This window comes from Rana temporaria, chromosome 4 (genome assembly GCF_905171775.1).
Source record: "Rana temporaria chromosome 4, aRanTem1.1, whole genome shotgun sequence".
In the NCBI taxonomy this organism is placed as follows: domain Eukaryota; kingdom Metazoa; phylum Chordata; class Amphibia; order Anura; family Ranidae; genus Rana; species Rana temporaria.
Genome location: NC_053492.1, coordinates 291,083,655 through 291,105,614, shown reverse-complemented (window position 1 = coordinate 291,105,614; position 21,960 = coordinate 291,083,655). Strand labels below are relative to the sequence as shown.

Here is a 21,960-nt window from a genome sequence, read left to right as displayed (position 1 = left end):
CTATGAGGCCGCAAGGCTGGTTTCCCTTACAGGCAATGGCGGTGACAGCAACCGAGAGCCAATGGAAACATTGGCTATGGTGCCGACATCGCTGGATTCTAGGACAGGTAAGTGTCCCAATATAAAAAGTCAGCAGCTACAGTATGTGTATTGAATTCTTTGCTAGGAGGGGGGGGGCAGAACTCTGCTTTGATGTGAAGCTTTGTATCTGTGAAATTGATTAAGGCGGTAAAGTTCAACTAAGCTTTGTATTTGTATATGCATCTCTTATTGTCTTTGTTCATTTGTTTTTTTTTTCTTGTTTTGTTTCGTTTTAAGGGAGTCCAATAGAGTTTTAGGAAAAATAATGATATTAGTATTTATATAAGAATGTGGAGGAAAGATATATAGGCATGTGTAGAAAAAACATATGACTAGACTTTATATATGGTTATGTTTAAGGAAGAGGAAATTTGGATACTGAAGGATTTTTATATTCTCCCCTTTTATCTTGTTTATGTATTTTTTTTCTGTTTTTGTACCTTTTTCTCTGTCAATGAAAACTGAATAAAAATTAATTGAGGGAAAATAAATGTAATTCTGTTTGCAGTTAAGCCCCCATACACACGGTCCAAAAATAAGGCGGTATCGGCCAATTCAATAGAAACCGGCCAACATTCGACCTGTGTGTATGGCAGCCGGTCCGATAGAAGCCGGCCGAACGTGTGGATTCTGTTGAAGTGGCATGACCGAAAGAGGTCTGCCCACCTGCGCTCTCAGTCAAAGGCTGGCTGGTGTGTTCTGGCGGGGGGGCAGTCCCCCTGTCAGAACACAATAGCTCAGCAGGGGAGATTGCTGTACTAACATCGGATTGTTAGTATAGTGACTCCTCCTGAGCCTTCTGGGTTGAATGAAAAAAAAAACCTGATAGTGTGTACCAGGCTTTAAGGGATGGATGTGCATATAGGTGTGGGATCAAAAACATACCCGCTTTTTCCCCCCCAACACTGAAAGCCTGTAGTTTTGCAAGCTCAGAGAGAGAGATTCATTTGACAAGACAGGAGTAAGCCAAGTACTGTATAAGTAAAGATCTGAAGAAGGTGTTTTGCCCTTTGACAGATACACCCTATCAACTTTACAGTTGGTAAATGTGAATCATTTTTGGTAAACAGGGGTGTCTAAGGCATAATAAGGGTTTGCCCCATCAAGCAACCATCTAAATATGTTAAATGAGGTGGAGGAGTGGGCACAGAGCTTCCAACTGGCTAGATGCTGCAATTGTGTGGCAATGAAATATAACCACTGGTTTGAGCCTGCTAGGCCTCCTGAGTCCCTGGGGTGTTGAAGTACCCCTAGTTTAATTCTAGGTGTCCTCCTTTTCTTAATGCGGTCACAAAAAATGCCATTTATGGTTTTAAAGTACTCAGGGGGTAGCCAACATGGGGAGTTATGAAGAAAGTAAAGTAATTGTGGCATCCAGATCACTTTGATCAGATTAGCGTGGTCAACCACTGATAAAGGTAGTTTACACCAGGTTGTACATTGTGGTTTAAAATTGGGCATCACAGAGTAGATTATAGGGAACAGTATATCGTCAGTGATCATGGGCAAAATTATGATAACTAAATATATGATCTGCGAGACCATCTAATATATGAAAGAGAGAGAGTATCAGCTAGCAGAGCCGGTAGGGGCATAAGTATGGATATGTCCCAGTTGATTTTCAAGTGCTTGTTGAAGTGGAAATGCTAAAGGTTCTATCGCCACTGCAAAAAGTAGTGGTGAATAATGGAAAATCAAGTGACAGTAAGACGTGAGCATGAATGGAGGCTAGGGGTCAAGCATATAATATGTGAAGCCAAGTACAGAAATAATCACCAAACCCAAATTTGCCAAGAGTTGCCCAGATATTTTCCCATTTTAAACTGTCAAATGCTTTGGCAGCATCAAGAGATAGAAGGACTAAATTGCCAGTAACATCTACAAGCACTTGTGTATTCAAAAAAACATGTCTGATATTGGTTACTGTGGAGAGTTTAGGCATGAAACCTGTTGGATCTGGATTGATAAGCTTAGCTATGACCTTGTTCAACCTGAGGACAAGGACTTTAGCCAATATTGTGACATCAGCAGGGAACAGGAATATTGGATGTTAGGAATCTGGAAGGGTATCTTTCTTAGGCCTCTTTCACACTGGGGCGGTAGGTGTGTCCATTTCGTTGCGCTATTCGGCCACTAGCAGGACACTTTTACCCCCCTGCTAGCGATATAGAGGCGTTGCCCATTGATTTCAATGGGCAGGAGCGGTATACACACCGCTCCTTCACCGCTCCAAAGGTGCTGCTAGCACAACTTTTTTTACTGTCCTGCTAGCGCAGGTATACGCACCCAGGGGGCTTTCACACTGGAGAGACAGCAGTGGCTGTTTCAGGGAGCTTTGCGGGCACTATTTATAGCGCCTGCAAAGCACCCCAGTGTTAAAGGGGTCTTAGGAAGTACCACTATGCTAGCCTTGTACATCGATTATGGCAAAAGTTCAGAGTCAAATGCCTCTTTGAGGGCTTTGGGATGAGTGCAGGGAGAATGGTTTCTCCGTATTCGTTGTAAATTTTAATCAAGAGACCGTCTTCTCCCAGAGCTATACAGGTAGGGAAGATTGCTACTGCTATTACCAACTCCTGGAGCATAGAAGTGATTATTTTTTAAACACATTGTGGCACCAGACAGAATGCAACATCGGTCTGCAATAGGTGAAGGTACAGACTTCTGTTATGAGTTGAATGGTGTTTGGCTTCATAAAAGATATAAAAGATCATGCATATGTACTGTATAATGAATGTTGTTAAAAAAATATCCATTACTGTATTTGAACCCTGCATTTATGAAACCCTGATATAAAATAATCCTTCAATCACTTCCATAGTCCCCCACATAATCCAAATGTTCAGTTTAAACGTCATACTTCTAGACCAGGGATCTCCTAACTACGGCCCTCCAGCTGTTGTGGAACTACAGGTGTCATGAGGCATTATAAAGCTCTGACATTCACAGACATGACAAGGCATGATGGGAATTGTAGTCCTGAACAACTGGAGGGGAATAGTTTGCAGACTCCTGCTCTAAATTGTATGGGAGCAAAAAAGTAGTCTCTGTGAAGTCCGAACCTAAGCAGTCAGGCTTTAACCAAGAACCCTCACAAGGAGGTATATTGTTATGTGATGCTATTTAGTGGCAACCCCAATGATCACCCCATGGCAAATGCTGCTATGCATAGGGTTAAATACCAAAATGGCAGAAAAAGACAGAGGTCTGGGAGGATGATGTTCAAGCACTGTAGGTGTACTCACTGATTAGAGTAGGACTCCACAATACAAAGGTGCCTTTAGACAGTGTGCAGCTTCCACGTACAGTATACTTGGAAATGCATACATTGAAGAACTATAGGCAATTTTTTTTTTTGCATAGTGTAAGGGAGGGTTATAACCACTGTCTGTTTTTTTTTTTTTTGTTCACCATCTGTGTGCCATTGTGAAGATTTCACTTCCTGTCCCATAGCCAAACAGGAAGTGAATGGAAATCCCTGCAAATTAAGGGAATTCCTTGGGGACCCCCAGGTCTCCAGAACTAGTGTCCCCATTGGAAGATTACCCTTTTCTTATTTACTTTTCCGGGGACAACCCAAAATTTTGGATTTTCATTTACTTTCAATTTCAATGATAATTGTAAACGGGACAAATAGAGAGGATGAATCTCCCTGATACGGACACAGACAGCAATAAAACAAAAAAAACACCTATCTCCACCCTATCCAAAACTAAAAGAAAAAAAGTTTTGCCTTTAGTTATACTTTAAGACTAAAAATAATAGAGGGTCCTCATTTCTAAAATGTAGGGCATAGTGTTGAGTTATGTTGGTGTGCCTTTAACAAATTGGTTGCCCTTCCAAATGGGCACAACTCAGTAGTTAAAATATGTTTCAATGGCCCTCGTTTTCTGTAACTGAAGTGAAATCACAACATAATACATAAAAAAAATAAAAAAAAACACAGGTCAAGTTACTGTAGAATGGCATTCTAATAAAGGCATAGGTCAAGTTAAAGGGTTGTAAAGTTTTGTCTTTTATTTTCTAAATAGGTTCCTTAAGCTAGTGCATTGTTGGTTCACTTACCTTTTCCTTCTATTTCCCTTCTAAATGTTTTTTTTCTTTGTTTGAATTTCTCACTTCCTGTTTCTCCTCAGTAAGCTTTCCACCATCATCTGAGCGTAATTTAGAACAGCTTACTGAACACCTTACTGAGGAGGAACATGAAGTGAGAAATTCAGACAAAGAAAACAAAGAAAAAAAACATTTAGAAGGGAAATCGAAGGAAAAGGTAAGTGAACCAACAATGTACTAGCTTAAAGGAACCTATTTAGAAAATAAAAAACAAACCTTTACAACCCCTTTAAGTCCTAATCAGAAAAAGTCATACTACAGGTACATGTTGGAACAAGAGGAATAAAAGAGTTCAGTAGTCCAGGAAGAGTAAAACCAGCAGCAATACAGAAGCATCACAGATGACCAGAAGAAACCTTTTTGTTTGGTCACTGTAATAGAACACTGCTTTCACATGAGTGGCCAGGGGGCTGTAAAACCAGGCAGTTGATTTGTTTTGTTTTTTCTGCCCCCAGACCGCCCAACCTACAAGTGGATGCTTTGCATCTCGGTGTACCGCCTGTAAGATTTTTCTATATAAAGGGAGAGGGGACACACCATAACCATGGACACTTGTCTCACAGTTGCATTGTGGTTTTGCAATGCATTACTGCAATTGAACAATAAAAAAAAGACAGTAGTGCAGCAGTATCCTCCTGAATACTTGCAAACCTCCTTTCCCAACGCAGATCCCTTTTCCCGGGGGGCTGTAAACACTACTGCTAGTGTAGTGTGCAAGGACCCTAAGCAAGTTCATATGAGCTGTCTTGTGTGCTTGTGCTACAGTATCTATTTAAACCACTAGGTGAGGCAGTGAGATCCAGTCATATACATTATTAATTCCTGCTAGTGCAAAGATTAGAAAAGATTAAAGTGTTTTTTTTTTTATATTTGTGATTGGAAGACAATATTTTATTCTAGGATTTCTCTTCTGGCACTATGTGTCCCGGTTTGAGATATTCACTCCTGGAGACCATTGTGACTAGGGCAGAAAGTGCACAATTTTACAGCTTTAGGCAGAACATGAGGTGGGAGGAAAACTTCCATTAGGGACACCTTGAAATATCATCTCATTTTACGAAGATTTCATTACTTCTTTTTTGAGGTTATGTCAGGGAACCAGCTCTGCCAGCCACTGAATGGCGCACATGCGCGGTGGAGCCACGCTCCGGCGCGTACCTGTGCGGGAAAGGCGTGCACGCATGTGCGGTCTGGCGGCGCGGCACGCGCACGGGCCCCCGGAACCAATCGGAGGCCTGACCGGCCTATTTAAACCAGCTCCTGTCTCATGACGGGTTGCTGGTTTGTCTTCAGCTTGTGCTTGGACTCTCTGCCACTGTACCTGAATCACATCCCCGGATTTCCGCACGACTCTGCTCTCCCTCCGAACCTAACCTTGGCTTTTGTTCCTGGATATGCTGTCTTCTCCAACCCCTGACTTCTGGCTTTTGTCTTTGGACTTGTTGCGCTCTCCTGCCCTTGAACCTCGGCTTGCACCCCGGACCTGCTTCCAGTCTTGCTCCCAGAAACCTGCTCTGTGTTACCGAAGCTGCCTGCTTACAACCTGCTCTGTGTTACCCAAGCTACCTGCTCTACAACCTGCTCTGTGTTACCAAGGCCGCCTGCTCTACCATCCATCACCAGCAGGGGCCTCCTGCCCAGTCTTCAGCTCCAGCACCTACTACCCATCCAGTACCTCGCTGATGCTGGTGCCTCCTGGCGCCTTCCTCCCCTGTCCCAACTCCAGGGGACGGAGTGCGCCGGGTCGCAGCGGTGAGCTGCCCTCAGCATCTTGGCCTCGGTGAGTACTCAGTCTGACAGGTTAGAAGGCACAGGAAAATATCTTAGAGCATCTTTGTGCCCCCTGAGATTTCCTTGCACTTCTTGTCATGGAAATCCACCCAATGGCACACAGACAGCAGACAACCTATTCCTTTTCACCCTTGCCAAAACTGAAAAAAAGATCCAGCTGAAGTTCTTCCAACTTATGCATTTTAGGCATTTAGCCATTTTAAGAAAACACTATGAAATGCTGGAGCCTCTCTTCTACAACAAAATGTTTTTTGGATTAAAGTATCACATTATATTTAAATAGATTGTTTAATAGAAGATGTTTTCAAAACTACAGAAAATGCTGTCTGCCTGGTGTACTTCACTAGACATCTGTGACAACTAATCTGAGGCTGCATTAACTATATACTCCCTCCCAAGCCTGAAGCAGGATATTCTATAATCCTTTACCAACATCTTACTGTTGACAACCATCATTCACAAGTCCCTCCCTAGTCATTTGACATCACGGTATGAGCAGTATTGTCATCTCTTTGTTCAACTAACTATGTTTAGTTACCAATTTAAACTTCAAAAAATAAAAATGTAAAAAGTCAACTTCCAAAATGAGGGTTTTATGTTTGTTTCGGTGGCAATTCACACTTCTATTTTAATATCTGATCGATGTGTAATTGGATTAAATTTTGACACTGCAAACAATGGAATAGTCATAGCTTACTTTTCGATTCATCAGGTTTGAATAGAACTGAATAGATTGGCTAGGATGAAAAATTGTTGATCAGATTTTGATCAAAGCAGATAACAAGATGTAACAGTTGTATATTGTGTTCGCAGAAGCAAAAAGAGAGAATATGCCTTTTAAGATTTGTTGTGTGACTGCAAGGTAAGCTCAATGTCCCAGCAGAATTGAAACCAGAAAGCATAGAGTTAAGCTTTTGTGACTCATGAGGAGTTTTGGCCAATCGCAGCCAATTTCACACTGAGCAAGAGTCTTGGCCAATCACAGCCAGCCTTACACTCATTCTGTCTGGAAAGTTCCCTAGCAGAGCTGCTAGGACTCATTACACCAGAGAGAAGAACTGAACAGACACACACCAGTCAGAGTTCAGTTTTATGGAAGCAAGTGGCCAAAATAGGTATTTAATACAGTTATATATGTTCCTATTGTTAATAGTGTGATTAGGACTGTATACTAACTAGTTATGTGTTCACTTGTAGTTCCACCAAACATGCTATCAAACATCACAGCAAATGGTCAAACAAGCAAACGTGCTATCAAACTGCAAACAGCAATATAGAGTAAAACTATTGATTAAGCCTCAGAGAGATCATAAAGTGTTTAAATAACTTAAAGTGAGAGAGTACAGATTCTAAAGAAAGAAATATATCTACCATTTTATGCAGAATGACGAGATTGAACAGTTGAACCGCCATTTGTTATACTTTATTCAACACGTGTTTGTACATGGACTGCCTGCTGTGAAATTGTCAGTGTTATATATGAAGAAAAGCTGAAGTTAATAAAGAAGTTATCTCAAGAGTTTGGTGTGCTCTTTAACCCTACTGCTTCCATAGAACGGCGCTAGAGGAATTATAGAGTAACAGATAGTCTTGTTCGGACTAACAGATCAGAGAAATCAAAATTCTTCTAATGCCACAGCGCATAAAGGCACTTCATAGTGCTGCGCCTGCCACATTGGTTGTCAACTATAGAACGATTATTCCGAGCGATCGTTCAGAAAATAAATTGATAATTTATGGATGTGCGTTTGGCCACCATTCTTCTAAAAAAAGTCCCAAGGAAGAGAATGAAATTAAATTTCTCTTAGAAATCAGATATTAGGAATATATTGGTAATATGTTTTTATTTGTGTATAGTTATGACCAAGTCTAATATGCAGTATGAATTATATACTTTTTTTCATTCATTCACTACCCCTCCTCTCAAGTTTTCTCCTTTTTGTGCACTGTTTGCAAGTATTGTATTGTAAAACCTTCAAGTGTGAGGCCTTGTACACACGGGCAAGAATCTTGTTAGGAAAAAAACGTTGTTTTTCCCGATGAGATTCTTGGCAAGAATCTCTTGTCGTCCGAGTGTACACACAGACCTTTCAAAAGAACCGTGGTTCTCTTGAAAGGCAAGAATGCAGTGACGTCATTGCGTACGATGAGCATGCGCTCATCACATTTGATGTCATCGCCGCCATCTTGCTGCACCCTACCTATGCCTAAGAAGCTACCGCGCATGCATCCAAGTCATTTCGAGCATGCGTGGGTTTCCACGGCGACCAGGTAAGTATACGCACTATCTGGTTTCTCGGCAGTGAAACTGCTGAGAATCTCACGACGAGAAAATAGAGAACATGTTCTCTATTTTTCTCGTCTAGATTCTGGGCAGTTTTCTTGTCGAGAATCCTGAAAGCCTCGTACACACGCTCGGTATGCTCTGCCAGCAGTTTCCTTGCTGGTTCTTGCTGAGTAAACCGAGCGTGTGTACAAGGCTTTACTAAACCCAGAACAGGTGATCCCTGGGTTAGTGTTACAAACAAGATAGGGACTGTAGGCTTGTTCTTAAGTAGAATCTGTTTGCAAGTTGGAACAGGTAAAGTTTAGCTCCAGCCCAAAAAAAATTTAAGCTTTTTGGATAGCATAGGGAAGGGTTAATACCCCTTTAACATTTGTTTTGCTGTCTGTGCCCCTGTTCGGAAGATTTCACCTCACTTTCTGTCCCAATGACAATTGGATTTTGAAAATTTTGGGTTACTAGGGAAACAAGGATTGGTGATAAAGCATCAGTGAAGAGGGGACACCTTTTCCCCATATTAACTCTAAAGCCGCGTACACACGATCGGATATCTGATGGAATCGAATCCAATGGATTTTTTTGTCTGATAACCGATGAAGCTGACTTTCATCAGTCTTGCCTACACACCATCAGTCAAAAATCAGACCGTGCCAAAACGCTGTGACATACAACACTACGACGAGCCCAAAAAAATGAAGTTCAATGCTTTCGAGCATGCGTCGACTTGATTCTGAGCATGCATGGATTTTTTTCCGATGGAGTTCCACACAGACGATCAGATTTTTCTGTCATTTTTTTATCCATAGGAAAAATGTAAAACATGTTCTATTTTTTAACACCGATGGGGCCCACACATGATCGGTTTGTCTGATGAAAACAGTCCATCGGTCTGTTTTCATCAGACAAACCAGTCGTGTGTACACGGCTTTACAGGAGAGAATTTCCCTTCCTAGGGGTAGATTTCTTCTCACTTCCTGTTGTCTCCCTCCCTTTGTAAGTAGGAGTCATTTGTAAGTCAGATGTTTGTTCCCAAAGCTTATAAATCTTTTTTTACATTCAAATATTGCCACTATATACATTTTTGGATGATCTGTATACCACAGTTACATGATAAACAGTTTCTCCATTGCTGAGTCCAGGAAGGAGAAAATTTCCGCTTCAGCCTGTATACACGCCCACATGTGTGATGTCAATATCATGTGATCTGGCTATCTCTGAGAACAAGTAACGATTCTCTCCAGCATAAAAGACTGAGCATGTGCAGGTCAGATAATCTGCCTGTGTTAGCTGGCCTTCCCCAGATAGACAGTGCAGGAGGGGGGGGGGGGGGTCTGTGCGTACAGAATAAAACAGCCCTTTTACACAATGCAGAGGATTAACCCCCTAAGTTCCACAGTGAGTATAACAAGCATGCTATGCTGCATATTCAGAGAGATTTTACTGTTGTGGGTTTAGTAACATGTTAATGAAAATATACCTCTTTAGCAACTCATGTGTATGTTCTTAATGTGCCCTTGTGCTTTTTGATATCATGCTTACTATCAATGTAATGTCAAATCTTTTATTTTTTTTATTAACAACAAGCAAGATATTGGTAACTAGTAAAACTAAAATACTTACATGTTAAGTAGTCTTGTGGGACTCTGTATGCCCGCATGCGAGCTGCTGGTCCATCATACAGCCAAAAGGAAGTTGTTGATTCAAAGTAATTGGTCATGTACTCCAGCTGATTACAATAGGTTTGCTCCATTCCTGCGGTAAAAATCAATCATTATTTTTATACATATTTACATATTTTTTTGAAGGCACAAGTTCTTAAAAACAGCAGCCTTAGTGATAAAATCCTTATTGCTGCTTATTATTCATGGGTGATCTACAAAAAAAGTAGAGGAGTATTCACTTTCAAAGTAATTTCTTAACTTGGCAATTTATAGGTCAATGTAGTTTGAGACCCTCTAATCTTCCCATTCAGGGAAATATTAACAGTGCCTGTTCAACCCCTTTGTGCCAAGTGTACACCATATGCGTTCTTACTTATTGGATCTTCTTCCATGGGTCTGAATATATGTGTACCCATGTATGACACAGACAGAAAAAAAACTGACAGTGGTTCTAACCCCACTCCATCCAACTCTGAAAAAGTTTTGCCTTTAGTTGTACTTTAAAGTAGTTGAAAAACCTTATTGAATACCCCAGGGGGCAGTGCGAATAGAACTTGGTTCCCTTCAAATCTCTGTGGTGGTTTTATAATGAAATACAATTTTTATTTCTGTTAATGCTGGCTGTGACTCCACCCCAGCCTGAAGCCCAAATTATTGGTGTTCCTATATGCACTGAGCCCCTGCCCTTTCTTCATTCTTCAACTCTGGTCTGTAATGTTGTAGCCCTACACCTCCACTGCCAATTCTCTTGTATTGGAAGGAAATACTGAGTGTGTTTGCTGCTATCCATCAGATAGAAAGAATAACTTGCTGCACATTTTCACTGGCAAGTAGTACACTAGCAGAGCACTTGAAGCATAAGTTCTAGTTGACACATTTCCAATTTGTAGAAAATTTGCATGGCAAGTCTCTAGCAAGAGCAAAGTTGCAATGGTGAGTCTACAGAACTATAATTTAGCCACAGTGGCCCCTGTAGTGGGATGACTTTTACACAACCTAACTGAACCAGAACTTGCAGCAGACTTGCAGAATGTTTGCAAAGAAAGTTGATCTGGAATCATGCAACTTGTGAAGCCTGGCAAGCCTAGCAATAGCTTAGCACGTCATTTTCAAACTTGCAGCACAGTTGCTTGCTATTTGGGATGGTACATAATTAATGGAAGGTGAGATAAAACACAGGCCAATATTTTCAAATTCCCATCAACTCTCGCAACTCGCAGTGCCAACCCCCAGCTGTACTGAGAGGAGAGAATTGAGAAGTAGCTGTCAGCTTGTGTTGTAGTGAATAAATTGTGCTCTAATAGGAGAAACACAAGCCCACAACAACATACTTCAGTCATTAGATATAGAGAGAGGGGTAAGAGGTCACAAGCCTCGGGACTTTGACGGTGTCAAGTAATTATAATAACCAAGAGATCATTACAAATGATTAAAAAAAGTAGAAAATTGATTTATTACAAGAATTAAAAAAAAACATGAGACAATTCATATTAAAATGCCTACTTAATCCTAAACAGGTACATAAAGGGACAAAATTCTCGACATGTTTTGTGCAAGATGGAGCTTCTTCAGGAGATGATTCAACGGCGTTTAACCACTTAAGCCCCGGACCTTTAGGCAGCTAAATGCCCAGGCCAGGTTTTGCGATTCGGCACTGTGTCGCTTTAACAGACAATTGCGCGGTCATGCGACGTGGCTCCCAAACAAAATTGGCGTCCTTTTTTCCCCACAAATAGAGCTTTCTTTTGGTGGTATTTGATCACCTCTGCGGTTTTTATTTTTTGCGCCAATTTCGAAAAAAATTCAATATTTTTTACTTTTTGCTATAATAAATATCCCCCAAAAACATATATAAAAAAAAATGTTCCTCAGTTTAGGCCGATACGTATTCTTCTTCCCATTTTTGGTAAAAAAAATCGCAATAAGCGTTTATCGATTGGTTTGCGCAAAATTTATAGCGTTTACAAAATAGGGGATAGTTTTATTATTTATTTATTTTTTACTACTAATGGCGGCGATCAGCGTTTTTTTTTCGTGACTGCGACATTATGGCGGACACTTCGGACAATTTTGACACATTTTTGGGACCATTGTAATTTTCACAGCAAAAAATGCATTTAAATTGCATTGTTTATTGTGAAAATTACAGTTTCAGTTTGGGAGTTAACCACAGGGGGCGCTGAAGGAGTTGGGGTTCACCTAGTGTGTGTTTACAACTGTAGGGGGGTGTGGCTGTAGGTCTGACGTCATCGATCGAGTCTCCCTATAAAAGGGATCACACGATCGATGCAGCCGCCACAGTGAAGCACGGGGAAGCCGTGTTTACATACGGCTCTCCCCGTTCTTCAGCTCCGGGGAGCGATCGCGAGGGGGCGGCTAGATACGAATAGCCGCGCCCTCGTCCCGGATCGCTCCACGCGGGTTACCAACCGCCGCATGTACCGGGGGGGGGTCCCGATCGGACCCCCTGAAACGTACATGTACGCCCATATGCCTGTACGTGCCATTCTGTGGACGTATATGTACATGCGGCGGGCGTTAACCAGTTAATTATGTACTAGAAGTGGAAAAAGAATATGAGTGCTCATGTAAAACTTGAGAAAACATCTATAATTATATATAGTTTTAATCAAGACAAATATCAGGAAATATAATATATATATATATATATATATATATATATATATATATATACACATTGAAAATAAATTAATCAATTTTCTACTTTTCTATTAATTTGTAATGATCTTTTGGTTATTATAATTACTTGACACCGTCAAAGTCCTGAGGCTTGTGACCTCTTACCCCTCTCTCTATATCCATTGTTACCAGGGATGTGGTGTCTGTATCCCCTTATGCTCACTCATATCTTTATAAAAATATTTCAGTCATTACTGTGGACACTCTTCTTGGACTAGCAGGTCGGTGGCTCTGAGTTCAGATGTCTGACAGAGATTACAGTAGTAGCTGGAGTGTACTGCTGTGAGCTTGTGTTTTTGTGAATCAAAGTGCTCTTCTCCAGGAGTGCCATTATTTACTACAATACAAGCCGACTGGTACTGCTCCTTTCTGTCCCCCAAGTATAGTTAGATTTGCATGAGTTGAAGGGAATTTCTAAATGAAAATGTGTGATTTATTACACCTTTCATTTAATACTGCACCATGGATAGAAGAAAATACACTTAGACTTTTTCTTTTAATACAAGTAACAGTACAATTATTAAGGTCTAAGTATAAAAAGAACAGAAAAGTCCATCGCTAAAGTACTGTGAGATAAAGTATTGACTTCTTTTAAAAGAAGGCATTTACACGACCATTACTTTTTAGTACAAAATGCAAAAACAAGGAGCTCAGTCTCCGTTTATGGGTATGTGGTTGGAGTTATGAAAATAATTGCAAATGCAATATCATGCAAATAATTTTTTTAACCATCTGTGCATCCAGAACCACTGGTGTATACAGATATGGTCTTAATTTTATAGAACCAGTATTACAAACTTGCATTCAGCTGTTTCAGGCTTCTTCGCTCTCATAAGTGCAAAATATGGCGTTACTGGCTCTATGGTGTGGGGCTTGCGAGACCAGGGGAACAGTAAACCCCTTAAGGTCATGGAGAGGTGGTACAAAATAACCCAAAAATTACCACCTTTAAAGCAATTATAAACTAAGGTATTTACAGGTCACTGTTCCAAGAACATATCTCAGTCATAAACAAGAACTTTAGTCTCTGCTTATGGGTAAGTGGGTGAAGTTATCACCTTGGGAGTTTCAATAAGAATTTTCCTCTTTTGGCGATGTCTCTCTTTTGTAAATAAGCCCAAAGTAACATGCATACAAGAATATAAATGACCAGACAGGCCGCGCCACCTGAAGCACATACATGCACATGAGTAAAAAAAGTGCATGGATCCGCCATCGGGACATCATGAGCCAGCAATGAAATAATAAAAAACATTAATAGTCTGCCATAGGCAGCCCCTGCTGTAAGAATTCTAAGATAGTAGGTAAAGTGAAAATTCACTTTGCAAAGTAAACATGGACTACTTCTTTAGTAACGCAATCACAATGTGTAATTTCCACATAACAATGTCTGCAAAACAGTTGATCAATTTTAAGTATTTCTTTTAAAGTGACCCATTGAACAGTAGATTCTGTGATCTCTTGGCAATGGCTGATCTGTGACTACAGTTACACGGACACATACCATGGTCAGCAACCAAAATCATGTTCACGCAGTTATGTAGATTCCTTTGCTTCAGTCCATCCATCAACATCCCCACTGTTCTGTCAGCACGTAACAAAGCAAGAATCACCTAATAAAAATCAGGGAGGAAACAAAGAAGTTGGGTAGTGCATAAAATGCCTTCAATGATGTAAAGCGCTGCGCAAACTGTTGGCGCTATATAAATCCTGTATAATAATAATATAATAATAGTAAATCTAGGGGTTGACAACAAATCTACGTTGACCTTAAAGATAAAGTTTAATCTGCTAATCAAGGGAACTTAAAAAGATCACAATTGGATGTTTGAACTGAATAAAGGTCCACTTTTTCTCACATTCCACTAGTCTAAATTAGGTTATTAGCCATACCTCCCAACTTTTCAACTTCAGAATGAGGGACAAATGAGCTTACCTCCCAACGAAGTTGTTGAGCGGGGGTGGGGAATTCCGTGGATCGGAGTTGTTGAGCGGGGGGGGGGGGGTTATGCGGATCAAAGTTGTTGGGCGGGGGGGGTTCCGTGTATCAGAGTTGTTGAGTGGGGGGGGGAATTAAAGTTGTTGAGCGGGGGGGGTCATTTACCGCGGATCGCGGTATGGGAGGGGAGGTGCCGTGAAATCCCGGGACTTTTGCCCTGATCGCGGGTCATTCCGGCGAAATCCGGGACGGTTGGGAGTTATGTTATTAGCAATATAATATATAATATTACTATAGAAACTACACTGCAGGGAAACCCAAATGTGTTGATTGAATATTAAATCAATATTCCTACAGACAGATATCAGCTTGCAAGAGGAGCAGGCTCAACTAGTAATGGCAACAGTAAACGATGTATGAGACAGTGACACCCAGGGACACCCTGTCCTCAGGACCCTCTAACAGGCCAGGTTTTATGTATTACCTTGGGGAGATGCAGACTAGAATACTGCAACCACCAAGCAGCAAGTGATTTCATCTGTGATGTTTTTCAGTTATCTTGCAAACCTGGCCTGTTAGTGGGCCCTGAGGACAGGGTTGATGACCACTGCTTTAGGCAATATATACTTTGGCCACAATGATTACTAGAAAATTTGTTTTTCTACTGAATGTCATCTGTTTGTTTATGCATAAATAGGAAAAAGGGACAAAACTAGCAGTAAAAGGACAAAATGATTATGAAGATACAAGGTTCAACAAATGCCATATCTGTACAGTGAGTTTTGTAAAAGGATCTGGATTGAAGGATATTACTGAAATTGTCAATCTCCTCATAAACAGCACTTTGTACAGCAATTGCCAAGGAAGAATAACTCGTGCCAAAGCACACTTCTGAAAGTTTACAACACATACTGTACATAATGTCGTCCTTGAAAAGGAAGCATTTGTGTTACAAAAATGTGTTGTGTAAAACAGTAAATATGAATTATTTCAACATCTGACATTTTTCTTTTGTTGAGCATTTTAAAAGCACAAAGTATTGTTGTGGTTCATTTACGGTAATTACACGCCCAGATGCTTTAAGTGTTTTTCCACTTTTTGAGCCAAATTGGGAAAACGCCTACTTTATATTTGTTATATGTTCCCATTCACACAGCATAACTTACTTTGTTTTACTTGTCTAACAATCCTACCTAGCTTTCCGCTTTTACGAAGATAAGGTTTGGGTTACAATTGTTAACCCTGTCTGTACTTGCAGATCTCATTATCAGTTATTTAAATTGAAAGAATGTCTGTCAGAGCAAAAAGTTTATTTTTTTGGGGGGGGTTTAAAGAAAAAAAAAAATTCTGGTCCTTTTAAGCTGATTAAACAGCACTGTGCTTGTGGTGTGTAATCTGCCTCCCTCTAAACCATCAAAAAAAAATAAACCCTCCACTTCCTGTATGCCTCGCTCTAAACTGACCACAATAACCAGGACTACTCAGCCCTGATCACCGTGGTCAAAGTATGTCCCTGCGTCATACGCTGCCCTGCTCTCCTCTCTCCCCATCACCCCTCTCTATCCTGCCTGTCAGTGACCTCTCTGTGTCTCTGGTCTGTCCCACCCCCCTTCCCCTGCCTCTATTATTGAAAATAAAAAATCTAAAATTCTCACTGCCAGCCTCTCTATTAGAGACTGGCATAGCACACTGTGTAAATCCTTTCTAAAAACGAGTGTTCTAAATAGCTATTTAGGCCGGTCACGTGACTCGTGGTCACTTTACAGCTCTGAGACAGGGCTATTGCGGGAGGAGCCAAGCGGCCACGTGATCTTCCCGGCTGACGTCAGATGGAGATCACAGTCCCTCCTGCAGTAGCCGTGTATCGGAGTTGAAAAGCAGCCACTAGTCACGTGACCGGCCTAAAGACAGCTCTAAATAGCTATTTACACTGCTCGCTTTTAGAAAGGCTTTACACAGCGTGCTATGCTAGCCTCTAATAGAGGCTAGCATAGAGGCAGTTAAAAAGAAAAAGGCTTAACAAACACTTTAAGCAGGCCATACATGGATCGAAATTCAGCTAGTTTAGCAGGGACCAGCTGAGATTCAATGCATGTATGGGCAGGCTGATTGTACCCAAGTTTATCCTGTCAGATTTTTTACATTAGAGTACTGCAGGAGGCTATAGCTGCTAGCAGTAATCATTGTGTTCTGCTGGCTGGTATGGCTCCCCACACCAATCCCCTTGCCCCACTCCCCCCCTCTCCCCAGCTGGTTGAACACAATAGCCTTGAGGGATGCGTCCCCCCATCAACAATGACTGTGTTGATGGGGAATCAAGCAATTTGGTGGAAAGAAAAGAAGATCAAGTCATTTACAGGCTGCTTTAAATATCTCAAGGCTTGGGTGGTACATTGTATGTTATTAACCAAGAAAAATAAGAGTGTGTCCTTCGCGCTACTGTGAGTACAAATAAAATATTAACATATATACAGATAAAGTGATATATATACCAAAAAGCAGAAAAACCTAATAGTGTTCACTATACACAAAAATAAGAATAAATTAAGTAAAGTAATCTTGCGCTATATTGTGTAACGCACATTTATACAATATAGCGCAAGATCACTTTACTTCATTTACATTGTATGTTATAACTACTTGTCGACCAGTCGCTGTCGTTATACGGCGGCAGGTTGGCCTTCCTGCGCGAATCACCATAGCTCTACAGTAGGCGTTTAAAGGGCTATAGGGGGTGCGCGCGCCAATGGTGCGATACCGGAGGCGATGCGTGTGGCCGGCAGACGCGATGTCCGCCGGTCACCCGGGAATTAAGCAATTTGGTGGAAGGAAAGAAAATGAAGTCCTCTACGGGCTGCTTTAAATATCTCAAGGCTTGGGTGGTACATTGTATGTTTATAACTACTTGGGGGCCTCAAATTTGCCCCTCCCAAACGTTTAGACAAATTTGGAACGTTTATTGACATCCAAAAATACATCCGTAAGATTAACATACAACGGTACTTAATCACTAACCCCATTAGAAATGAATCTAGAGCGGCTACATCTGGCACAGTACATTCAGGGCTAAAGAACCCTTCATTGTTTAATCCATCTGTTCCAGCTGCAGCCGCAGTTAATATTTTTAAAGATCTAGTTTTGAAAGATCTAGCAGAGATACCAGATAGACGTAACTCTCACCAACCAGTGTCAAGTGTCGGTTTAAAATCCTTATGTCAAAACAAGGACATCATTATCCGCCCAGCGGATAAAGGAGGTGGCATAGTCATTCTCGATAAATCCGACTATGAAACCGAGATGTTTCGATTACTTGAGGAGTCTAATACTTACAAAAAACTGGCCTCTAATCCCACATCTCGGTTTAAAGCAGAGCTACAAACATTAGTTAATAGTGGCTTTGAAAGAGAGATTTTAAATTTGAAAGAAAAGAAATATTTAGTTCCTACGGTCCCCAGGATACCGACGATATATTATTTACCAAAGGTCCATAAGGATCCTGTACACCCACCTGGTCGACCTATTTTAAATGGGATCGACTCAGTTACTTCCAGGGTAGGTCGTTATATCGACAATTTTTTGCAACCTTTGGTACAACGCACTCCATCTTATCTTAGAGATACGAGGGCAACCATCAATAAATTAGATAATGTTGAGGTAAAGAGCAATTTCATCATGGTGACAGCTGACGTAGCGTCACTTTATACGTGTATCCCTCACGATATAGGTTTCGAAGCTGTCCATTATTACCTAAAGAAAGATCACACATTGGCTTCATTTCAGACTGACTACATCATGGAGTTGTTAAAGTTCGCCACCAAACATAGTTATTTTTGGTTTAATGATCAATTTTATTTACAACAGAGAGGTGTCGCTATGGGGGCTAAATACGCCCCAAGCCTCGCTAATTTGTTCATGGCCAAATGGGAGGAGGATGTCGTCTATACCTATAACACTACTTCTTTGGTGTTCTGGGCTAGGTATATTGACGACATCCTCCTCCTATGGGATGGCAGTCTGGCAACACTCGAGATTTTTATGAATCATCTGAATACCAATGACAGGGGGATATCCCTCACCCATACAGCTAGCTCAGATACCATCCAATTTTTGGATTTGGAGATTAGCATTGTAAACAACCGGTTTCAGTTTAAAAAATTTTTCAAAAAAACTGACCGGAACAGCTTTATCCCAACTGACAGCTGTCATCACCCGTCATGGTTGAATTCCATACCTCGAAGTCAGTTTCTCAGGTTGAGAAGGAACTGCACAGATGTAGACACCTTTTCTATGCAAGCCAATATTCTCAAGCATAGGTTCATTGAGAAGGGATATGATCCTGCCAACATAGAACTGGCTCTCAAATCTTCTCTCGAAGTTGACAGAAGTTCCCTATTAGAGGTCAAACCCAAAAGAGAACAGGATGAAAGTTTCAAATGGGCTTTGCTCACATCATTCTCCACACAACATAAATTGGTCAAATCCATTGTTTCCAAACATTGGAATATATTAAGGAATGACCGAGTTTTAGGAACCGTTCTACCTGAACGAGCTAAAATTGTGTTTAGGGGTGTTCCAACACTTCAGAGCAAAATTGCCCAGAATATTATCAATCCTCCCACACGCCCTTCTTTCTTTTACCAGCTAGTTGGATACCATCCTTGTAAAAAATGTACAGTATGCAAATATAATGTCTCAGGCAAGACCAAGAACCTTGAGTTTCGCTCCACAACAACTGGGAAGGTTTATCCTATAAAACATTTTTGTACTTGTTCAACCAAGTATGTGGTGTACCTTATTACTTGCCCGTGCGGCCAACAATACGTTGGTCGCACTATCCGGAAATTTTCCGTCAGAGTAGCTGAGCACATAGCCCTCATTTTAGCTGGTGATATTCACCATACTGTACCAAGGCATTACAAAAATCACCATGCTCAGAATCCCACTGGCACACAATTCCTCATTATAGATCAGTATGTGTCCCCCTGGAGAGGCAGCCCGAAAACCCGCGGGGTGTCTCAACTCGAAACATTCTGGATATACGAATTGGGTACACATACACCATCAGGTCTCAATGTGGAGTGGGACATTAACTCTTTTATTAACAAATCCTAATAAGTACAGGACGTCCCAATTCACGTTCCATATTTTGATATATTTGGTATATTCGGTGTCCATTCGAAACATTTTTGTTTCTAATTCATGTTGTAAATAATATGTTTCTGTATAGTAATTTAACTTATTTATTTTCTTTCATTTTTACAATTTTTATATATATTTTTTATATATATGTATTTTTTAAATTTTTTAGATATCTCTCTTTTTGTATATATATAACTGAATGTACTGTATAATTTTTTAATCTTACAGCTTGTCATGGGGGTTCGTCCAGTGTAGAGTCACTTTCTGGACTTACTGTACATATCATTTACACATGTATAGGCATGAATTTCTTAATTGGATATACATCAATCTAAGAGAAACACATCTTCATTTTTTGTCTCTTTTGCATAAATTCTTACTTATGTTTATAACATCCCCCTCGGGGGGTGTTAGATTTGCTATTTTGATAGTCAATGTTCATTGACATTCAAGGCCAAGATGTATTTCCCCATAAGGATTCGCCTTTTTTCCCTTTTTTTGTTAATTTTTACAATGCAATTAATCAGGCTTGTCCCAATTAATTTTTAATTCTTCAATTTTTTAAAGTTTCATTTAATTTTAAAATAATATACAGAACTTCAGCATTCTAGATATAATATAACCATTGTGCGGCAGTCAATGCTTTGCCCATTCCCCTTTTTTCCTTCTCTGTTGTCTTATTATACCAGACAATATTTGCAAGGTTCGGGTTGTGAGGCAGTTTCCATATCCTGGAACGCATAATGGAGCGCAGCGTTGCGTTCCAATCTGGAACGCAACGTGTGTGCACACACACACACACCCACGTTTTGAGGATCATGAACATTGATGACACGCCCATCATGAACGTCATCCTACTGAGCTGCGCCACGCTGAGCGACTAAGCTTAGCGGCGCTCTCTGTGACGCTTTGTTTATGCGCCTTCTTTCAGCGAGGTCATGTGACCCAAGCGCCAGTCCATGTAATACATACTGAATATCCGGCCGATTCATGGCGCTATCCCGTGACGCGGATGCATACTATTGGCCCATACAACCGGCTCGGACGCACACGTGATCAAACCATGTGACCTCACTAAGTCCGACTATTGCAGGCTGTCTGCCATAGATCACAGAATGGCCAGGTTAGTTCACTTTTAACAATGATCTGTTTTTAAATGATTTCACCATTCATTTTGGACATAGATCTCTCTTAATTAGTTTTATACACTTAAATAATGTATGATACATCAGAGTGACCCGGAAGTGCATTCTCATTGGACGACCCCCCATGGGAGTGATCCTAGGGAGGTCACATTTCACATTTAAGCATGGTGGCATCAGTAGAGTCTTACCCCAGACGATGCTAGTTGTAGCGAAACTAGTCGGGACTCTACTGCTGCCATGCACTTTTCCACATTGATGTCCTTTTTATCAACAAAATTGTAAGTGTTTTTATCCGGCATTAAACTTACCCGTTTTTACAGTATCACGCTATGTGCCTTTCATTTTCCTCCACATACTTTGGGCAAGCTCTCCAATTCCCATGAGCCATCTCCCAGCTGAGGTTATCCCTTCCACCTGCCACTAAGTGAAGACTTCATTGTTATTTGCTGGTCGTTCGTTTTGGTGTGTTCTGGTATATCCTTCAATCCATCCCAGTTACAAAGCTTTACTGATCCTTTGGGCATAAGCTCACTTGGATCCATCACATCTGGTAAGCCTTCCCTTCAGGTGGCGGGCGTTATCACCAACATTCCAGTTTAATCAGAATCACTGTGGGTGTTTCATCACTGTCAATTGATTGATCATCTTGACTCTTGATTTCACGTTCACTTCTATGGACTTATATTTTTTCAGGCATCTAGACTTAGGTCTATAGTGTCTCATCACACTAACCACCATTATTATTTTTCACCATTTATCTACACATCATGGACTCACATTTTTTTGTTTATATTTATGTGTGTTTAACATAGACATTACTGTCCTTTCACCAGTTATTTCTCAGCGCTGCATTTTTTGGATTTTTTATAACTACTTGCCGACCAGCTGCCGTCAGTATATGGCGTCAGGCTGGCTTCCCTGAGCGAATCGCTGTAGCTTTCCGGTGGCCGCTTTAATGGCTATAGGGGGCATGCTCGTGCTCCCATGCGGAGCCGATGAATGTTCCCGGCGGATGCGATGTTTGTTGAATGTACTTTTCAATGTAAACAGACAAATCCCCATTCTGTCAGGGAAGTAGAGCTCTCTCTACTCCCTGTCAGTCTACTC

The 21,960-nt window shown here is 40.9% G+C and overlaps 1 protein-coding gene across 2 annotated transcripts in view; it reads right to left on the bottom strand.

Moving 5' to 3' along the window:
- The window catches only part of ENPP3 (ectonucleotide pyrophosphatase/phosphodiesterase 3), a 144,726-nt gene that overhangs the window by 63,737 nt on the left and 59,029 nt on the right, over positions 1 to 21,960 (bottom strand). For both annotated transcript variants that reach the window (XM_040350439.1, XM_040350440.1), the window contains exons 12-13: positions 14,135 to 14,243; positions 9,890 to 10,021 (exon numbers count right to left, since the gene is read on the bottom strand). In XM_040350439.1, coding sequence (XP_040206373.1) covers positions 9,890 to 10,021; positions 14,135 to 14,243 — 241 coding nt within the window. The remainder of the gene's footprint in view (positions 1 to 9,889; positions 10,022 to 14,134; positions 14,244 to 21,960) is intronic.